This window comes from Cryptotermes secundus, unplaced genomic scaffold (genome assembly GCF_002891405.2).
Source record: "Cryptotermes secundus unplaced genomic scaffold, Csec_1.0 scaffold318, whole genome shotgun sequence".
NCBI lineage: Eukaryota > Metazoa > Arthropoda > Insecta > Blattodea > Kalotermitidae > Cryptotermes > Cryptotermes secundus.
This window is the reverse complement of record NW_019730108.1, coordinates 2,899,485-2,920,298: the sequence shown is the minus strand read 5'-3', so window position 1 is coordinate 2,920,298 and position 20,814 is coordinate 2,899,485. Positions and strand designations below refer to the sequence as shown.

At 38.7% G+C, this 20,814-nt stretch overlaps 1 protein-coding gene across 4 annotated transcripts in view; it reads right to left on the bottom strand.

The window, feature by feature from the left end:
* LOC111866073 (protein fem-1 homolog B) overlaps positions 1-20,814 on the bottom strand; it is a 90,598-nt gene that overhangs the window by 39,289 nt on the left and 30,495 nt on the right. For all 4 annotated transcript variants that reach the window (XR_002843088.2, XR_004513181.1, XR_004513182.1 and 1 more), the window contains exons 4-7: positions 15,158-15,350; positions 9,620-9,941; positions 7,844-7,987; positions 633-850 (exon numbers count right to left, since the gene is read on the bottom strand). Coding sequence is in view for 1 of the 4 variants with exons in the window: in XM_023854635.2 (XP_023710403.1) it covers positions 633-850; positions 7,844-7,987; positions 9,620-9,941; positions 15,158-15,350 (877 nt within the window). In the remaining 3 variants the exon portion in view is untranslated. The remainder of the gene's footprint in view (positions 1-632; positions 851-7,843; positions 7,988-9,619; positions 9,942-15,157; positions 15,351-20,814) is intronic.

Here is a 20,814-nt window from a genome sequence, read left to right as displayed (position 1 = left end):
GGGGGGGGGGGTACTGGCCTGTTACATAGCAGCTCCTATGCTGTTACATCACCGTGGGCAACATTACTGGCAATGCATGTTACCGCGTCTCACTGAGTCCACGATTCTCAACAAGTGTTGTGTACCAGAACAGTTGTACTGACGACCTAGAGTTACTAATTTGTAAAATCATGTAGTGTGGTGGACAATAAATCAAGTTCAACAGTTTCATCAGCAACGTTTGATCCAGTGACTTCTTTAGTAAACCCTCTCTCATCAGAGCAAGGCTCATTAAGCACTAAAGAGAATCCCATGCTCACACCCTGAATATTATTCCCTTTTTCTACCCTCAAGCCATTCTTGGCACTTTAACATAGTTCTAAGACCACGCGGCATTCAACAACTACAACCAAAGCTACATCACCGAAGGCATGAAGAGAAGAGCAGTTATAATAGGGACCAGTGGCAGGCTCCAGTGAACACAGTAATGTACCTCTGGGTTCCATAAGATGTTGGGAAAGTTGAGTAACTGAGTGAATGGCAGCTTCTCAAAAAGTTCTCAGCTCCATGGAGTTAGTTAATTATGATTGGCTGGAACTAATTTCACAGTGTTTTTGTATATATTTCTCTGTTAGGCCCACATGAATACTCACTTGCATACATCATTGGTGTGAAAATCATCAACAGGTGTGTCAGCATTAACACACAAATGCAGTAGCGTCTGACCATCTCTCATAGCAACTTCCAACTGATTCAAACGGAAGACTAGACGGTTAACATGAAATTCTTCTTTTTTCGTACAGAACTTCATGAGTTTCGTAATTATAACTAAAATGTATAGGACTGTTGTTACATTACTCTCCAATTCCTCCTGTAACAAAAGGATTATAACCTAGGCTACAGAGAGCTGAGAAACATATAAAGTTTTGTTTGAAACTGTAGAGTGAACAGACCATATGGGAGCCCAAGGCACTTATGGGAATAAAGAAAATAAATGAATTCATCTTAGAGAGAAATGGTGTAGGGAGCTGAACTGGAGTGAGATGACTTTGGATGTGGTGTGTTTTGTGGACATGTTGATGAACTTTAAGACTGCATTAAGCAGGGACCTTCTGACTTCTGATCAGCCCTATAACTACTGGCCAATGAAGACCCTATATGGCAGAGTTAATTAAATATTACATAGCATACAAATGGTAGTGGGTGGCTTTTCTATTCAAATGTCATCTCTCTACTGGTGTTGCCTTGCATTGCAACACATGTCACATTGCTGGTGCAAGAAATTCTGGCATACAAAGTCTGTCTGAACAGTAGTTGAATGACAGAATTATTTTGCTCTATAAGGCTCATCACTTCAAGCCCTAGCAACTTTCTCCATGGACTTAAAACACTGACCAACTTCGAGAAATTTAGAGACTTCCAGGTTGAATAGACTTATTAGAAAAAGTTTCTGTTGTCTCTGGGGTACATAATGCCTCCCAGCAACACATGAGATTATAATTTATACATTACTGTTTGTAGAAACACATGTTATTATGTACACAACCTGTATATGTTATTGTATGCAGAATACATGATGCTGCAATCTGTAAATGTTGCTGTTTATAGTGACCAATGGTATTAAAAGCTGTATACTTTGCTGTTTGTAGCAGAACACAGCATTACAATCTCTATAGTTACTGCTTTTAGCCTGTTTGTAACAAGACATAATACTAGAAGCTGTACACACTAATGTTTGTAGCAACACATGGCATTAAAAGCTGTATATGTTACTTGCTTGCTTTTTTATTTCAATCTTATTTATTGAACTGCAAGGTTACTGCTACACTTTAATATTTCATTCATTTTTTCTTGTTATCAATACATCAGTTTAGACTACAAATGGCCATATCCAGACATATTATGGTGTAAGTTGTTTCACTGCATATTCCTCTTACCACATGATGCACTAGCTGAAGTTGAAATTAAAACTAAAGAAGATAATAAACCATGTTTTCCTTCTGGAGGTTATGCAATCATTGTACAAAGTGGTGCACAATATGATCCAGTATTTGATTTAGTATTAATTATTCACCCAAGAATTGAACAATGTTTTGTAACATAGTAACACTTACAGCAGATCATGGAAATTAGTTTTTACTCTTCCTAAGTGAGCTAGTGTCATGCTGTTCCTGCTCATGATGGCTAACAAAGGATGATTGTCTGCAGAACACTGCATAAAAATAATGCTGTACTTTACTGAAGCTAGATGTGTTGTGCTCACATAGAGGCAGTTTCATATCCATTTTCAAATGTAATGGGCACCTTCATTCAGAAAATTCATAAACTTTATAACCAGTTTAATAATGATGGTTCAGTGTTGGAGAGGAAATGATGCCGGCGTTCATCTGTGTGTTCTCCGGAGAACATTGACGCTGTCAGAGTGGCGCTGCAAACAAGCCCCACTAAGTCAACAAGGAAGGCTGCAACACAACTAGGGACATCCAAATGATCAGTACAATGAATATTGAAGTGATCTGAATTTGCATTCATACAAAATGACAGTGGTGCCTAAACTTAACAGTTCAAAACGAACATCAAAGGATGGCATTTGCTGAATGGGCTCAGAATTATGAGGTTTCATTCAATAATTTGGCACACTTCCACATGGATGGTTTGGTTAATAAATAAAATTTGCGATTTTTGGCATCACAGAATCCATATGTGATTCATGAGAAGTTGCACGTGCACTAAGTATTACAGTGTGGATCACTTTCTTAAGTTATGGACCGCTAGGGTCAATTTTCTTTGAAGAGGCAGTGAACAGCGAGCGCTACTTAAGCATGCTGCACAACACTTCTGTGCCTCATCTTCTTGCTACAGGTTTGCCATTACAGGCTCAGTGGTTCGTGCAGAATGGAGCCAGGCTTCACACAGCAAATGTTCTCTTGGACTTTCTGCATGACACTTTCAACTTACATGACATCTCAAACCAATTTCCTAGCCGTTTTGCATGTGGACAGAAATGGCCACCCGAACAGTCCTGATTTAAACCCATGTGACTATTTCTTTGGGGTTTCCTTAAGGAAAAGATTTTTCTGAAAAAGCCACAAACAATAATAAATTGAGAGCACTAATCATTCAGGCCTGCAACGCGATAACTGAGGATATGTGCCATTGAGCAATCAACATCACAGTGTTGAAAAATTGCCAGAAGTAATGGTGGTCATACTGAGCACTTGATTCACAGAAGATAAATCTCCACGCAATGGTCTTTCTTTCTGTATGTCTGCTTCTAGTACTATGAGTGAAATACAGATATTATTAATAGATCAAATACTGGATCACTTCATGCGCCACCCTGTATTTAGGTATCAGGTGTAGTGAGCTGTGTCATTGTCTAGTTTTTTGTATGGGGTGTTTGTGATGGTGAATGAAAAGGGTCTTGTACAGGTTCAATGACTGGTGCAACTATTGTATATCAACTTCTCTTGCAGTTACTGGCCCTTGAATAATGGGTTTAAAAATATGTAGAACTTGTAATGCCATATATTGCTACAAACAGTAGCATGCACATAATATTATATTTCAGCACCTTGCTGATTATTTATGTAACTTTCATGAATGTTTAAATGACTACATGGTTACTGCCACATTGACAGATTTCATTCATTTGATTTTGTTATAAAGTCAACATAATTTGGCCACACATACAGCCATCTTCAGATATATTACATGTCATATGCTTTCTCACTGTACTATCTGTTTACCGAGTGAATCACCATTTACAATTAAAATTCAAAGAACTAAAATAATGTGGTATGTCTGCTGAAAGCCTGGATTTTGAAGTCAGCAGAGACAGCCATTGCTAAGGAATAGTTCTGCAAACATGCCCGTTCCTAGGCAATGGTTCGGTACAAGAGGCATGACAGCAGTCACACAACTGATGATCTGTTGGAAGCAGTGTTTTCTGTGTGGTCCACCCTGGGGAACAAGCACTCGAGATTCAGTTGTTATTGAGTCACTTGAGAGTTAAAGTTGTGAGAAGTGAGAAACTGGTAGCTGAGGCTCAGGACAGTTCAGGAACCCAGAGGAAGGCGAACGTTTACGCTTGCAGTTGAAGCCACTACCAAGCAACAGCTAGTGAAGACTGAGAATTTATGTATGCTGTAGTTACAGTAATCTTTGGAAAGTCTAACTCAGTGAGACTGTCACAGTTATTTGTAGTTACAATCTGCAACTGTTCAGTAAATCTGATTACCAATTCAAACCGTCTATAGTCATTCAATCATGTTATAATGTTGTGGCGTATGTACACCATGCAGGAATCGTTGAGCCACAGAAATCCATAAACACAGATATTATGCAAAAATACGGAAAGCAGTGTTTCTCCATAACGTGCCGTGCCGAGCCCAACGAAGCTGAGCCAAGCCCAGTTGCACTGCGCTGTTGCTATGCAGCGTTGCAGTAAACATCTCTTGACAGTGTTGCCTAGAAACGCCTCTGTAAACAAGGCGATTATGCAATAGGGAAGCATGGTGCGTTTTCTGCTAGTCTGATGGAGAGTTTATAGGAGAAATGGAATTCCAAAAGAGTAAAGGGCCTAGTGGAGGAAGCAAGTGAAGAGGAACCAGGAATACAGAAGAATACAGGAGGTCGGCCTGTGATGATGTCAAGTGTGATTTAGATGACTGTGTGTGTGCTGTGGTGCAGAGATATATGGAGTGATGTGAAGTGCTAGTTCCTGTATTTTAATTGCATTACCAGGAGAGGACTAGTGTGTGTGTGTGTGTGCATGTAACAGCGAGTGATGAAGTGTGTGTAAATCAGCCATATTATTCAGCCTCTGAGAAAAGCCTGGAAAAGCTTACATACTTCAGCTTTAATCATGTTTTTAACATTTGAATTTTTAACTTCCTACTTTCAAATGTAACATTAAATTTTAATTAGTGCTTCACTTAAGAAAAGGACAGACAACATAGTGAAACAACTTATGACATATAATATACGTGATGATGGCCATATATGGCCAAAATATGTTGTGATAGTACTGGGAACAAATGAATGAAACATGAAAGTCACATTACATCAGTCATATCACACAGCCATATGAACATGTCTGATATGTACATAAATAATACACAAGTAAGTAATCAATCAATGTAACAGGATGTTCAAACATACATGTTACTGTTTCTAACAACACAGAACACTAAAAGTTGTATATACTACTGTCTGGAGCAAGACATGGCACTGTAAGCCGTAGATGTTACTATCTGTAGCAACATATGACGTTATAAGTTACACTTCTTAGCGTTAGTAGCAATACATAACATTACGAAAAGTACATATTGTTGCCTGTAGCATGCAGAGCTAAGTAGCGACTGCAACACAAACGGGATCGAACAGTAACAAGTCCAAGCTCAACAATGAAGGAAATGTTGGAAACAGTGTTTTTTACGCAGTCCATACTAAGGGTTTATATAATGAGGACACCAACTGAGCAGTAGTCACTTGTCAGTCTGTGACGAGAAGACAAGGAGGTTGGTGTGAGATGGCCGCCAGCTGGGAGTTAGTTGAAGCAATGAGTTCAGCTGTGGGATATTTGCCAGACAGTAATGATGTGAGCACAGAACCTGAAGAATCACCATTCTTAAGATCTGTTACTGGGAATAAACTAGTGAAGGCAGTCTTTTTTTAACTTTTAGATAATTTTTCTGGATTTTTGGTCATTTTCTGGATTTTTTCAGTCATTTTTAAAATATTTTTAGGTCATCAAAATCTGGGCCCTGGTCATAATTCATTGTAGTTATGACTCGTAGTTACACAATAAATGCAATTACTAATCCAAACCCATCTCTCAATCACTGATACATGTGACGACTGGAATAAGAAATGGGATGGATTACACTGAAGTGATCGAGCATTGGAACAAAGATTTACTTTATAGTGCCATCCGACAAAAATGGAAAACATGGAATTCCTGAAAGCCATGCTAGTCGAAATGAACACCAAGATGGACGCCACCCAAGGAAAATGCAAGAAATGATGAAGAGGCAGATAGGTTCACTAGTCTCCATAATGGAGGCTGTCAGAGAAACCATGAGAAGAAATAAAACAAGAAATAAGAGGCAACCAAGAACACATTAAATAAACAATGGAAATACAGTTTCATTCTGTAGCTTCCAAACCGGATTGCTGGTGAAAACAGAAGCAGGCTGAACGAGGAGTGAGCGAAATGAAATCCTGAAGAAATGGAGTCTGAGGCTGAAACTGGGAGGTCCCTAAGGAATGTGCTGCAGTAAGCAGACAGGGGCCAGAAGCTAGCTGTAGGGCGACGCGGAGGGCCAAAGGAACTGAGCCGAGGAAATTGTGGATCCCAGAGGAAGTTGGCTGCCGCCTGCAGAAAGGAGTCCCATTGTGCAGCAGTAATATGGCGCATGACAAAATGGTGAGCTTCAGAAGGAACTGGCCAGACAGCAGGAGGACAACCCGTCATGCAAAAGTGGCATGGTGCAGGGGACACGATCACAAGAGATATGACCAGGACAATTGGGTGGAAGAAACCTGGAAAGGATGAATATTCGGGAAGAGATGCTGGAATGGACCAGAATGCAACAATGGCATAAGGAAGAGAGGCTTTAAGACAGCAGCTACGAGGCAACAAGTGAATAAAGAACCCAGGCAATAGACAGCAGCTGCGTTTCAAGATCAAGAGGACATAAGAGGAGTTCGACAGCAAGGGTTTCGGACTCGAGTTCATGAATCGAGTAACCATGATGTCCAGCGGGTTATGAAGAATGATGGACTGGACATTATGGATGGGTTGGCTCCCTCTAAAGCAGAAAAGAGGCTGCACATGGAATACCAGCTGCAGAGGTGAGGGCACCGAATACTCAGGATACCTTTTCCCCACCGTTGGAAAAAGAAGAGAAAAACAAGGAAAATCTTTGAATGAAGGTGAGAACTGCACTAACTGGAACCTTATACAGAAACTGCCTGGGACGAGCTGGCCTTAAGGATGGAGCAGTGGTAGCAGTTGCAGAATGAACACCACAGAAAAAAAAGAAAAGAGCAATGCAAAGGAAAGCGAGATGTCACAAGCAGAAACCTCAGAATGAAGGAACAGTGATACACTGTTAGGCTACTCAGGTTGAGCAGCCTTGAGGAGGAAACAAAGAAACAGGTGTGATAACACTGCCAGTCAACAGCTCTGTAAACATGGTCCAACATGCAACAATAGAGGAAGCTGTGTTTTCCGTGTCCACAATTATGTCACACAACACTGGGTAGAGACCACATGACATGTTTGCTGTAGATCTGACCAACATGCCAAGAGACTGGCTGGATAGTGATCACATGATACGCATTTACTGTAGGTCCATGTCCACTCCGTGGCAATACATGTGACATAATTCGTTCATGGGAGTTACGAGTTATAACTGAGTAGTAGTGGCAGAAGCACGAAAACAAGATAACAATAAGCTTGAGTACAGCAGTTATGAGTAAGTTGTAAGCTGGAGGAGTGAGTCCAGAAGGATTTTTAGTTTAGAAGTTCCAGAGAGATTAAAGACAAGAGCAAGAAGACTTCATAGAGATCTGAAGCGTTAATTTCTGTGTTGAGATCCGTTGCTAGAGACGACTAGTGGAAACTGAGAATCCTCGTGCATGTGCAACGGTGAACTGTAAAGTGTGTTAAATCAGTGACAGCGCTGTATTAATTGTAATTAAGACAGACAATGTAACCAAAGTGCTAATAAATCCAATCATCCGAACTAGAACCCATTATTTTCATCATGCATAACTCCCTACATGTCACAATATGTACATGTTAATGTTTGTAGCAACACACAAAATGTTGATTCATGCAAATTCTGAAGCTCACCATTACTTGCTCTACATCATCTTTAGGACCAGGGTTTGCAATCTTCTCTTTGTTCCTTTCTAGTTCCAGAACAGATGCTGCTAAAACATCCTCAACTTGAGAAAATGTTAAATCTACCCCAACATGGATCATCTGAGAGAATACCTGAAACAAATACTGAGAATTAAGTGATTTGGCCACTGTTCCAACAGCAGAGATTATACAGCTTGAACTGAGGAAGATATGCATGAATGCTGAGTTGGTAAGAATGTGAAAGGATGCAGTCACAGTCTTGTCTATGTGAAGGTACTATCTCAGCCAATTCATAAACAGACCGAAGAACATAATCTTTCAGAATAATCAGTATCCCAGTCTAGATTCATACTGTGTACATCCCATATACGATTCTAGCATGTTACTTCAAATGACTTCAAATATAAATGTCAGTAAGCCATTAAAACTTCATGCTTGAAGTCCTGGGCAGCTGCTGAAGAACTGCCAAGCACCAATGTTCCCTGCACACACCTAACCACATGTGCACTGTCTCTCTTAGTAATACTGACCTGGCCTCTTCATTCCACACAACTTACTCCACAGCATTTCTGCATATTAACTTTCAAAATATTTTCTCAGTTCTGGGAGCCAATATACATACTGCATTGCACTGCACTGCACTGCTTACCACAGTTCTTTCTCTGCTGCAACAAGTACGCACTTTGTATTTTGAATCTGAGGCTTGTTTCTCTTACTGTATACCTTGAACTAGAGATTCCTTCTTTCACACAAATAACACTTGAGTTCTAGGGAATGTTTTATTCTTTAGTCTTTAGTAAGTGATGTTTTGTGTTCAGTACAGCAGCTCATATATTTTACACATAACTGACTAGAATCAAACACTGTTATACCAAATATTGACAGTCGATTCTTATGATTTGGCTCAATGCAGAAAATGACCTCCGCCTCTTGCCTCAAATAGGTGAAGAATTAAAGACTAAGTATCTAGCTTGTCTGTGCAAAGTATGATGTTTCAGTCCTTGGTCATCCATATTTAAAAGGAGAGTAAAATGTCAGTAAATTAAATAACCATCTGAAACATTTCATTTACACGAAAAAAAAAAGAATCATTTTAAGTTACAAAACCACTGAAAAGGCAGATGATATGAATGACTAAAACTGACTGGTTTACCTCTCACCATACAGCAATCTATGATACTTGATATTTGATATTACACAAATGGCAGCCAGTCTGAATCCTGGAATGCTTGTGGTCTCTAATCATTAAGTGTAAAGGATCCTTCTTGTAATATACTGTCATGCGACTGTGAATATACACAGGATTTGGATTAGTAACTGGACACTGAATCATCTTATTTATAAATAATTACACACATTAAACATCTGTTACCATTTCACAATCTGTTATATCACCCTTGCTTGGTTACAATAATGGGGACTCCTCAGTGTGTTCTAACATTGTCAGCTCACCATTGCTGGCTCTGGCATGCTGCTTTACATTGGCCTGCTGCAGAAACATGCTTCAACAAGCTGTTGCATAGCAATGGATGCCTCTGTGACACTTCCAAGATTCTGTTTTTTCAGTATCATGTCACAATATCAACCAAAGTGCACCAATGCACAGAATATAGTGCCTCTGTTTTAAACCTCTACCTATAATTCAAACTGATTAATACAATGGTACGCTCTTAACTTTCCTGTCATCATGTTCATAGCATGTTAAGAATTCTTTAGCAATCAAGAATTATGATCTAATATACATCATATTTCTTTAACAGTTACCTGTGCAAATCGAAGGAGATCCTTGACAACTGATACTTTGTTGAGTTGTCGAAGATGTAAAGCATGCAGCCACAATTCAATACAACGATCAAACCGTGCATTGTCAGCAAATACAGCACCTCGGAAAATAACTGGATGGGGCACCTCTGGATTATGAGTGCCCAAGATCCGCTCACGGATTGACAATGATTCCATGTGCAGAGCATTCTGATTGAGTTGAATGGCTTCTAGCTCTTCAACTGTTTGACATTCAACCCAATTTTCATATGCTGGAACTGGTTTTACTAATGTCTTCAATATGATATTATGTGGGTCACTATACCTTAAATTCAGAAACACAAATACCATATTAACCTAAATAAAAACAAAATATCAGAATGATCAATATTTCAAATTATCCAGAATGCAAACAGAAAAATATGGTATCATAAACCAGATTTTCCACATATTATTAGTCTCAAGATATACACGAATTAAAGCACTTGCTTCACACTGATATCATGTGGATCATAAATACAAAAGATTAAACCCATTAAGTCAGCATTTAAACCCTTACTATAGCTGTACCCTTCAGCTGTAGTTAAATTATCTTGTTGCAAGACATTTCTCTATATTTTGTACTGTAGAAATTAAAAACATTATTTTATGAACTTTTCTAGAATGTTATAAAAGGTCTAAAGTTTCATGCTGCATAATTATTTTTAAATATTAAAAAACAGCTCTGTAGTCATCAATCTTAAAACAGTCCTCAAAGTACAAACCTATTCCACATTCCATACATCAAAAGGAAGTTCTTTTCTTCTTCCACTTGTCTTGAAGTAAACTGCACACCATTTCATCAGCTTTGCTGCCTATTCAGATGGAGACATCCTCTGTGTAAAATGTCTTGCTATCATTCTATCAAGTGCTGGTGCTTTCAACAGTCTTCTAGGAAAAGGAGGTTATAAAAATTCCATATGTGCTTCAAATACATCTTTTATTAGCTGAAGTCTACAAGCAAGATTGTCCAAATTTTTTGTTTTGGTTTTCTCTGTATAGCACACATGTATTATATATCAAAATATTTAGCAGCCTTTTGATAGCTTTATGTGCTATTTTGTGCATCTCTTTCTCCCAATTCCATATGGCTGCAGTTTTTGAGCTTCTGAATCAAGCACTCCAATGCTGAAAATTGTATTCCTGTATGTCTCTGGATTTATTTACTTATCTTCCTCTGCTGGACACTGCAATCATGGCTTCACTGTGAAATGTATAAATTAATGACTAGGGCCCAGATTTTTTGAAAATGCATATGCACATATGCAAATGCTTATTTTGAGGGGTTTTGGTCGTTATTGCATATTCTAAACACAAGAGCATATTTCTGCATATATGTTTAGAATTAAGGATAATTTCAATATTCTCTAACAAAATCGGTTTTGCGTGTGTTTTGGACATGCTTTGCCAATTGCTATTCTCAACTCTCTGAGTAACGGCACTTTTACCACTTACAATACAAGCAGGTAGCTTGGCTATTTCGAAAGGGATTTGTGATTTTCCTGCATTCCATTGACCATCACAGCAGACAGTAGCATGAGAGGGTTGGTCTTGAGAGAAGTCTCTTCAGTTAATGTGTTACTCTTTACTTTAATAGTCTGCATCAAAAAAGTGTTCGTTCAGTCATTCATTCATTCATTTCCTTTATTTTCCACATATCAATACAGGCAAAAATCCTAGGATGTGGAAATAGTCCATTTGATTATAGATTATTTTGATTATTTTCGTGTACTGATAATGCCTAAAGAAAAGTGCAGCAGTAGATATTTAAAAATTCGGTGGGTGTCGGGTAATAGTGACTATTCAACAGATGGTGTCATGATGTACTGCCAGGTGTGCGCAAAGGAAGTAAAATGTGAAAAGAAATTTCAACTTGAACAGCACTCAAGAATTACTGCACATATTGCGGCAAAGAAGGGGAAGAAGAACAGCACACCACAACAACTACTTCTTACACAGGTCAAAGCCAAATCCTCCGTTAATACATTTTCAGCCCATCTTCGTAAGGCTTTAGTATGCAGCAACATTCCATGGAATAAATTAAGCAATCCAGTTCTTCGATCATTTCTGGAGAAATATTGTGTACTTCAAAAAATCCCAGATGAATCAACTCTTAGAAAAAATTATCTACCTTTGTTGTATGAATCTACTCTGTAGTCAATCCGTTCTGACATCGAAGGGAACTGTGTCTGATATCGGTGGATGAGACAACTGATTTATGTGGCCGATACATAGCAAATTTCGTAGTTGGTACGCTACATCCAGATAAACCTGGCAAACCTCATCTTCTTGATTGCAAAGTACTAGAGAAAACCAACCATAGCAAAATAGCAAGATTTGTGAATGATTCTCTGCGACTACTATGGCCATCTGAAACTGAGAATAATTGTTATAAGGTGCTTGTTTTACTCACAGATGCAGCTTCCTATAGGTTGAAAGTAGCAAAGCAGCAAGTATTTTATCCAAATCTTATACATGTAACATGTTTAGCGCATGGATTACACCATATTGCAGAAAAAATATGAGCACAGATTCCAGCTGTTAACGATTTAATTGCAAGCGGGAAAAAGCTGTTTCTGAAAGCACCAGCTTGTGTCCTTTTGCCACTTGAACCAGTCCTAACTAGGTGGGGGACATGGTTATCCGCAGTTTCATTTTATCAGAAGAATTTCAATCAAGTAAAAGAAGTAGTTACAAAACTTGAAGATGAGTATGCATGTGTCCGTGAAGCAAAAGTGGCGTTTGGAAGTGATACTGTTTATCAAGATGTGAATTTTATCCATGCACATTTTTCTATAGCGTCAAAAGCCACTGAGGGCTTAGAATCTTGCGGTGCACTCCTTCACGACTCACTTGAACTCATTCCAACTTGTTCACTGAATTCCACTCCGGGCGAAATTGGAGAGAAGATTAAATGCATGTTAGAAAAGGTGTTGAAATTGAACCCAGGACTAAAAAAGATTCAGTCGATTAGTCAGTACTTGAGTGGAATTAGGGTATCTTTGCCAGATGAATGTTCCGAACCTTCGGCGCCAGTGTATAAATACTGTCCAATCACATCAGTTGATGTAGAAAAATCATTCTCAGCCTATAAACTCATTTTGATGGACAATAGACATAGTCTGTCTCCAGAAAACATTGAAAGACTTCTAGTTGCCTATTGTGATGCTACTTTCTGCAGTGAATGATACATGTAAATAGGTGAGTCGGAATAAAGTGTCCTGTTTCTTAAGTGCATATTGTTTTATTTTTGGTGCATATTTTCCCGCTTTTTAGCGTATATTTTAAGTGTTTTAGTGCATAAAGATCCAGGCCCTATTAATGGCACAGACTTCTTGTCCATGCAGGTCATCACCATTGCTTCTCGACTCCCTACACAGCAACACAGTTGTCTTGTTTCACAACCCAAGGAAGTTTGTTCATGTCCAGTGACATTGTCCCATCTACATAAATTTTCTTTCTATGGAGACAGATCTGTCAGAGTGTAGAAACTGTTCATTTATAATGCATGCCCTCAGATGGAACTGACTCCACCAACTTTACAACAGTCTTCATTCATTTGTAGATTATTAACTAGGAAGACACTGCTTGTTACACCTGTTGTCATTCCACGCCATATAATAAATTTCCACAGGTATCCAGAACATGAACCATAAAATTTAAAGACTTTTTACTTCAAACTAGCAGCCTTCAAAGGAACGTATTACTTGAATCCCAGTCCACCCTCCCAGAGAGTCAAAGATTTGTCAAGGGACATACTTTCCTGTTGTCTCCAGAGGTTGCTAAATTTGCTGTTCATGTATTTCAGAATTGGACCAATTTTGAATACTTTATTTTCTTCAACATTTTTTATTTCATCATTGCTCACAAAATGTAGAAGATGGGAAAGCAAGTACTTCCTGCCCTGTGACGTACATTTATACGAAACCAGTGTGCTGAATGAAAATTTTCTACTAAAATTTGGTTTAACTACTGCATTTGGTGCATTTTCATATTACAGTAGCAAAGCACATAAAGTTATCACCATTCTCTTTAAAGCTGAGAAGAACAAAAATTGCAGTCTTAGCTCATCCTTGTGTGATTTATGAATTTCACTGTATACTGGATTCCTTCAGTAACTAAAATATCCATAATTGAATCATCAAAATATAGCTTGAAAGCCTCCAATACACATCTGACAGACTTTAGAGGACCACTGTTTTGAGAAAACTGCATCTTATTAGGACAGTATCAACCATCAGCATCTTCAACTACCAATCACTATGATGTTCCACTCTAGGCATCTTTGTCCCTGGATGACATTTTCTTCAGTTTCCTTGTCTTCTGAGTTTAACAAAGAAGTTTCCTTGTCTTCTGAGTTTAACAAAGAAGAAACACTGTCACCAGATTCAGGAACACCTGTTTCATTTCCACTCGCATAATCATTCACTTCTTCAGCACAAGACTATTTGTAAGCATCCAATACACTGTTTGTTTCTAGGCCACATAATGCGCTAGGCAGCACCATTTTGAAACCTCCAAACAGATGGTTTGAAGACTGCATAACATACAACATAGCTGCTGCGCAATCTTTTATATCGCCACATTTGAGTGACTAGACATTGGGGTCTGACTGATAACTGGATTTACTGAATGCCTGTAACTCCAAAATACAGACAACTATAACAGTCCCATTAAACTATCCATTAAACTATAACCACTATTAATCACTGCTGCAAACACTAAGACTTCTATGTCTTCACTAGCTGTTGCTTGGTAATGTCTGCCAGGAATGGACACTGCTTTGTTTCTGTGATCACATCTTTACTGGCCTGTGACTTTCTCACAACAGACTCTCAATTTTCAACTACCTCCCATTAGCCCTTGTTATATAACCTCAGAACAGACTACACAGAAGTTTCTGCTTCCAAGAATTCCTCCACTGTTGCATTATGTGATAAGCAGCTGTTGTCTAGCAATGGCACCGCTATTAATGATGTAGGATGGTGTTTAATGGCTTCCGAGGAAACGTGTTTACTGGCTGTTGTCTAGTAATTAATGTCTTTTCTGTGTCCACTTATTAGGCTTTCAGCTGTCATGTCATAACATGAAAGAACCAACCTGAACATTGATAACTATACTCTCTAGAGGTCTAATCCTTTGGCTAGTTTGATCCTTCTCTAAGAGATGACAGAACAATGACAATTTTTCTGCAAGTCTGCAGTTGGTGAGTGCATATTCAGGCTATTGCCAGTACCACAGTTCAAAGGCTGACAAGTACAAAATCAGGTTATGGGATTCAGGAGTTAATATCAGCTGAAATAAGCTTTATGAAATGGGCAGTAGGTTACATCTATTTCTGCTATAGGAGAAATGATAACAAAATTGAATAACACATTTCATAAAGATTACAGAAGAAATTCGAAAGAACATGTTGAAAGAATGGGCTCCAATAAGATCCCACAACATGAAACCATACGATGTGCTCAGAATGCAACAATATACAGCATGAACACAAATTACCTCATTTCCATTGTCCGATGTAAATATTGATATGCTAACTCGAGACAATAATTGTCTTTATCATTTGCATAAGAAGCCCCAAGCAATTCTAGGGCCTCTATTCGTTCCATATTTGAGACCTCTGACCGTGTTACCAAGTATTCTACTACTTCAGCTCTAGTCCGCTCAGCTGCTGCTATCAGAGGACTCATGCCTATAACAGAGATTTCAGAGACATCAAAATAATGACAAAAGCTTCCCTTGAAAGACCATATGGTTAGTTTATTGCCAGAACATTAGTGGAAGGCTATACTCATATCTATGTAATAAATTCTACAAAAAAAATGTGGTAAGAAACAGTATTGGAAGTATGGTTCTTCAGGTTTACAATAAACTACCAAGAGATATTTATAGGAGAATAAAATTAACAATGTTGGGACATTCATCTAAGTGAATATGCAAACTTCAAAGGAAAGAACTGTCACAAACAACATGTATGTGTTGTTATGTTTAATAAATAAAAATAAGATACTTTCTCTTCACCTCTTTTGTCAAGATATAAATCTCCTGCTACTACCATGCTGGTGGTTGGATTTAAACTTCCCAGCGATGGGATTTATACTGTAATCCATGTAAATGCTAGGCAAGGTGACCAACTGTCCCAGAAAACAAATCCTTATTGCACATCCTGGGAAGCACCCTGAATGTCCCAAAAATAGCACATTTTTTCTGAAATACTTATTTTTTTTAAATTTGCTCAACTGTTTCTAAAGTCGAACATAAGTATCCTACACATATACATTATTGTACTTACAACATGAAATCAATTTGAAGAGTTTTATGTTCTGGAATATAATGTCATGTAGTCTGTTGAGGGTCAACTAACATTTTGGATGAACACGTCACCTCTGTCTTCAGAGCTCTGCTTGCTATGTGCTTCATGCTGTTTTCTTGCCTGGCTTATTCTTTCACCCTCCATCTTCAGAGCTCTGCTTGATATGTGCTTCATGCCAGTTTCTTGCTTGGCTTTCTTTTTTGTTTACTCTGAAGCTGGAGGGGTCATGCTCCTCTGAAATAGTTGACTTTCAATGGACTACACAGCATTGCATTCCGGCAGACACAACTTTTCATAACCACCGCTGTGAGAACCTCAAATCAAATTTCACATGTCAGCCACTCTTAGAACAATGTACTATTGCTTCTTGCCTACTGAACATGAAATTATCAATAACAATGAGAGAGGGTATGTTTTCTCAGGAAGTAGATTAATTACTTCTAAGGCATGCCATACCACTTGGATATCAACAACTGGTGATAACTTACTGCAGGGAGTGCAGACACAAAAGCCTCAATTCTTTAATTCTTAGACACAGACAACTAACATGGCTTATTGCTGAATGTTAGTTGAGTTTCAAAGTATTTGAGAGTCAAAGTGAATAAAAGTCTTGTGCTTTGTGACAGCAATATTAATTTTCGGTTTTGGGGGTCTCATATTCTGCAGGTCTTGGAATTAATGTGGAAAGAATTGGTTGGCATTATCAACAATTTTAGACCAACCTACATGTAAGAAGAGGGCATATATCATAAAAAAAGGCTGGCCATAGAAACATCATTTTATAGAATTGTTGGTCGATGATGTCTCAGATGCACTGTAAGATTCATGATGAGAACTTGTCAATTTCCCATGAAGAAAAGAACAAAATCCATATCCATGCAGATGATCCCATTTATAGAATGAAAGTCATACAGAGAAATACCAACAAACTGATGACAGATTTTGTATTCACTTAAAATGCAGACAAAGCAACTGCAGCAGAATGTACTGAAGTATACCACACAATTTATCATGAGCATTCAAATTACTCAGCTGTGATATGACATTGTATCTGATGGTGTTTCCTGAGTCAGGCACAGTGAATAAACTGTCTTGCACTAAAGGTGGGAGAGTTTGGACAGTATCATGACAGGCTATGAGCTGGTCGGCCATGGTTCAATTCCCAGCAGGGGCACGCTTTTTCCCTTCTCCACAGTGTTCAGACTGGTTCAGGGGCCCACCCAACCTCCTATCCAATGGATTCTGGCATCTCTTCCCCCAGGGGTAAAGAAGCAGCTGTGTGAGACTGACAACTCACCTCCACCTAGTGCCAAGGTCAAGAACACTGGAACTATAACTCCACTCCCTGATACATCTTCAAGTTGTGGTGTTTAATTAATTAAGCACAGGGACAACTTTACCTTTACTGTCCTGTATTAGGACCAAAGTCAATGCCACTGTAACAGGAGTTTTCATTCAAGCCTCTGTTTATAACTCTAGACTTTCTACACAGAATCATTATATACACAGAGGAGGCAGACCAGACAACATCCTACTTTTGACAGCAAATGACACATCCACTCAAGAGAGTTTGAAGATGTTTCCAGTGCCAATAAAACTCTGGACACAACAAGACAGCATGCAGAAGCAAGTGTTTGATTTTATCCTGCCTGTGAAGACTACGCTGGGACCACTGCAAATAAAAACAGGTTAGAAAAAAAAATGGATTTTTCATTTCAAAAGGCGTCAGCATTCTCTGTGGACAATTATTTCTCACTTTTCTTCAACGCACTGCAGTCCCTAAGTTCTAGAAGAAAACATGGCTATAGCAACCCAAATATTTTACACAATAAGTACACTCACAATTTGAACATACTCATGGGTAAACAGGAGCAGAAGAAGGACAAACACACTGGCTACACAACAGTTGCATATCTTATGAAACTGAAGGCCTGTATAGGTGAGAAAGAACCACTGTCTTTTCACACTAATGCTACTGCATATCTAATGAAGTGGTTCAACTTTAGTGATGAAAACTACTTTACACAGAATGAACATCTCAGTCTTGCATGTGAAATGCAATATGAGGAGCTGTGAAAGGCTGTGGCAGTGCTGAGATTTCAACCCATAGTCATCATGAATAAGATGCATGAAGAGTTCACAACAGTTCAATCTTACATTGCTAATCTGATTCAAATGTTAAGTTTTAAGGATATGGGTGTCGGGGAGAAGTGGATGAACATGTACTATCACTAGAAATGTCACTGCACAATTTATAAAAACGTATCATTCATGAAGTAATTTCTTGTAAGTAATGTAAATGAGGAGAGACTCTTTTCCATCATGCCAAGTGATTGGCATACAGAGTGAAACCAAAGAAATAAACACCTAGTCAACACAGAAATTTATGTCAAAATGAACTATGGATTTTCATGCAAAGGCTTCTACTGATACATTCTTGGGAACAAAGAGATTCTAAGGGCAATGTGGTCATCTGCAAAATGCTCCTTCAAAAACAGCACCAACAAGCTGTAAGGAGAGAAGGGAAGGGTAGAATAATGATGATTTTCCATACTACATAATGTAATTATATATTCTTTTGTACCTGAATTCATGTTGTGACCCACACTTTCACTTGGCCGTTCAGGATCATATACTTACATCTGTGACTTCAAATCACTTATTACAATAATATAACTTTTTCACATGAGTTTGGAGTTTCTTAAAGACAGTGCTTCCATGCAAAAATATGCATTATTTTTCCCATTATAACAAATAACATCTGGTGCCACCGCCCCCACCACCACTACCTTTTGCACTAACTTGTCACTTGTACACAAAAATGTGGGTCGTGACATAGCTCAGGTGGTTAGCCACTGGCTTCCCATCGTGGCAGCCCAGGTTCGATCCCAGGTCAAGTCATGTGGGATCTGTGGTGGACAAAGTGGTACTAGGACAGGTTTTTTCCCAGAGTACTCTGGTTCCTGCTGCCAGTTCTCACTCTACCGACTGCTCCACATTCATCATCTATCATCTGGGGCTGATACAATAGGCCAGCTAGTGGCCGATGTACCGAGTGGACTCAGTCTCACCCAACCTCAAGAAACTAAGAAACTATATACACATAGTTTCATCTCATATGCAAAGAGGAGTAAATGAAAAATAAAGCTGCATTCGAGACAAAAGTGTATGTGTTTATCAGCGATAAGAAAAACATACTTCAGCAATTTCTATATTCTCCGCCAGACATGAAAAAGTTAAAAACATGTAAATGTGAGAAGATGGAATTTGTGCTCCTAAATGCTTCATGCAGAAATGGGCAGCAAAGTAAGCGTCTGTAGTGTGCACATGGCCAGATTTAAATGACTGATGCTGTAAAAAAGTAAGTAAAGCTATCCCTGTACCATGCCGGGAAGGCCCATAGGGTTGAGACGTTGAGGGTCCCACACTATCTAGACAATCGGCTCAAAGAGGTTGGTAAGGTTGTCAGCCTTATGCGCCGGCCACGCTTTACTCCCCAGGAAAATTATTTAATTAATTCCTGGCACTCATTTCTGTTAGAGGTTGAGTAAACCCCAGGGCCTAGAGTGGCTGGAAGGATTAGGTAAACTGAAAAAAAAACCAATGACCTCATCGGGACTTGAACCTGCGACCTTCCAGAGATGCTGTAGGGAATTTAAACATTTTCTAGTGTGCTATTAAAAATACTGTTAACTAATATAACTTCCAGAGATGCTGTAGGGAATTTAAACATTTTCTAGTGTGCTATTAAAAATACTGTTAACTAATATAACTTTATTTGAACGAATGAAATTAACGTTGTTTTTATAAGCAAAGAACATAGTGTCACATAGTATGTCAGATTTGAAAATGACCAGACAAGAATATTATACTCCATTTTTTAATTTGTTGATATTTACTGTAAAAATCAGAGGCCCAACTTATTCATAGTAGTTCTGCATTATAAAATTATTCCTGCATGAATGCACGATTCAGAGATCTGCCACTCTGGTGTCATAAACATCTGTTCCACTTATTCATAGTGGTTCTGCATTATAAAATTATTCATGCTTGAATGCACAATTCAGAGATCTGCCACTCTGGTGTCATAAACATCTGTTCCTGTGTCCACATACCAAATAAGNCCGAACATCATCCATCCTATTTACTACAGAGATTTGTGTCCTCTTCTGGGAAGACTGTGAAATACATATCAGAAAGATGTACAAATATTTTGTTTCTGGATATTATCCATCATCCTGTTTTTTTTATCTAAAAACACCATCCTGGTTATATTTCACAACATAATATTTAGGAGTGTAGCCGCCCGCCGATGTACATCTGCCACGATTGACGCTCGAGCTTGAGTTCTTTATCTCAGGGATACAGGTGCTTCAGATATGGGAGTGGAACACACTAGAGGGTTCATGAATTATGGGGTCTCCAGAACACACCATGTATTGCAGTCTTAATTTAAAATTTTGTACAGTGATCAATCTTTACATTAGTCCTTCCAGCTAACTGCTCCATCCATCCTATTCGCTACCCCTACTGTAAAACACTTCTCTGTTCTCTGCCTACATTTCAACAACCGTCCCCCTCCACTCCCTATAACTGACTGCCTTCTCTTTACAAGTCCCTCAGTGGGCATAAAACAAAACAAGAAAAATAACACGAGAAAGCCAGGGGTCGAGCCCGGCATCTGTCCTACGTTCGTATTTTTCGAGATGCCCATCATAAACCTTTTTAAGTCTTCAAGGCACACAAGCAGGGACCCCAAAGCCTCTCCTGGCCCATCTTGCACAATGTCAGCCCATGAGTTCATGACAATAGGAGCAAACTGGCAATGTTAGGGACAATAGTG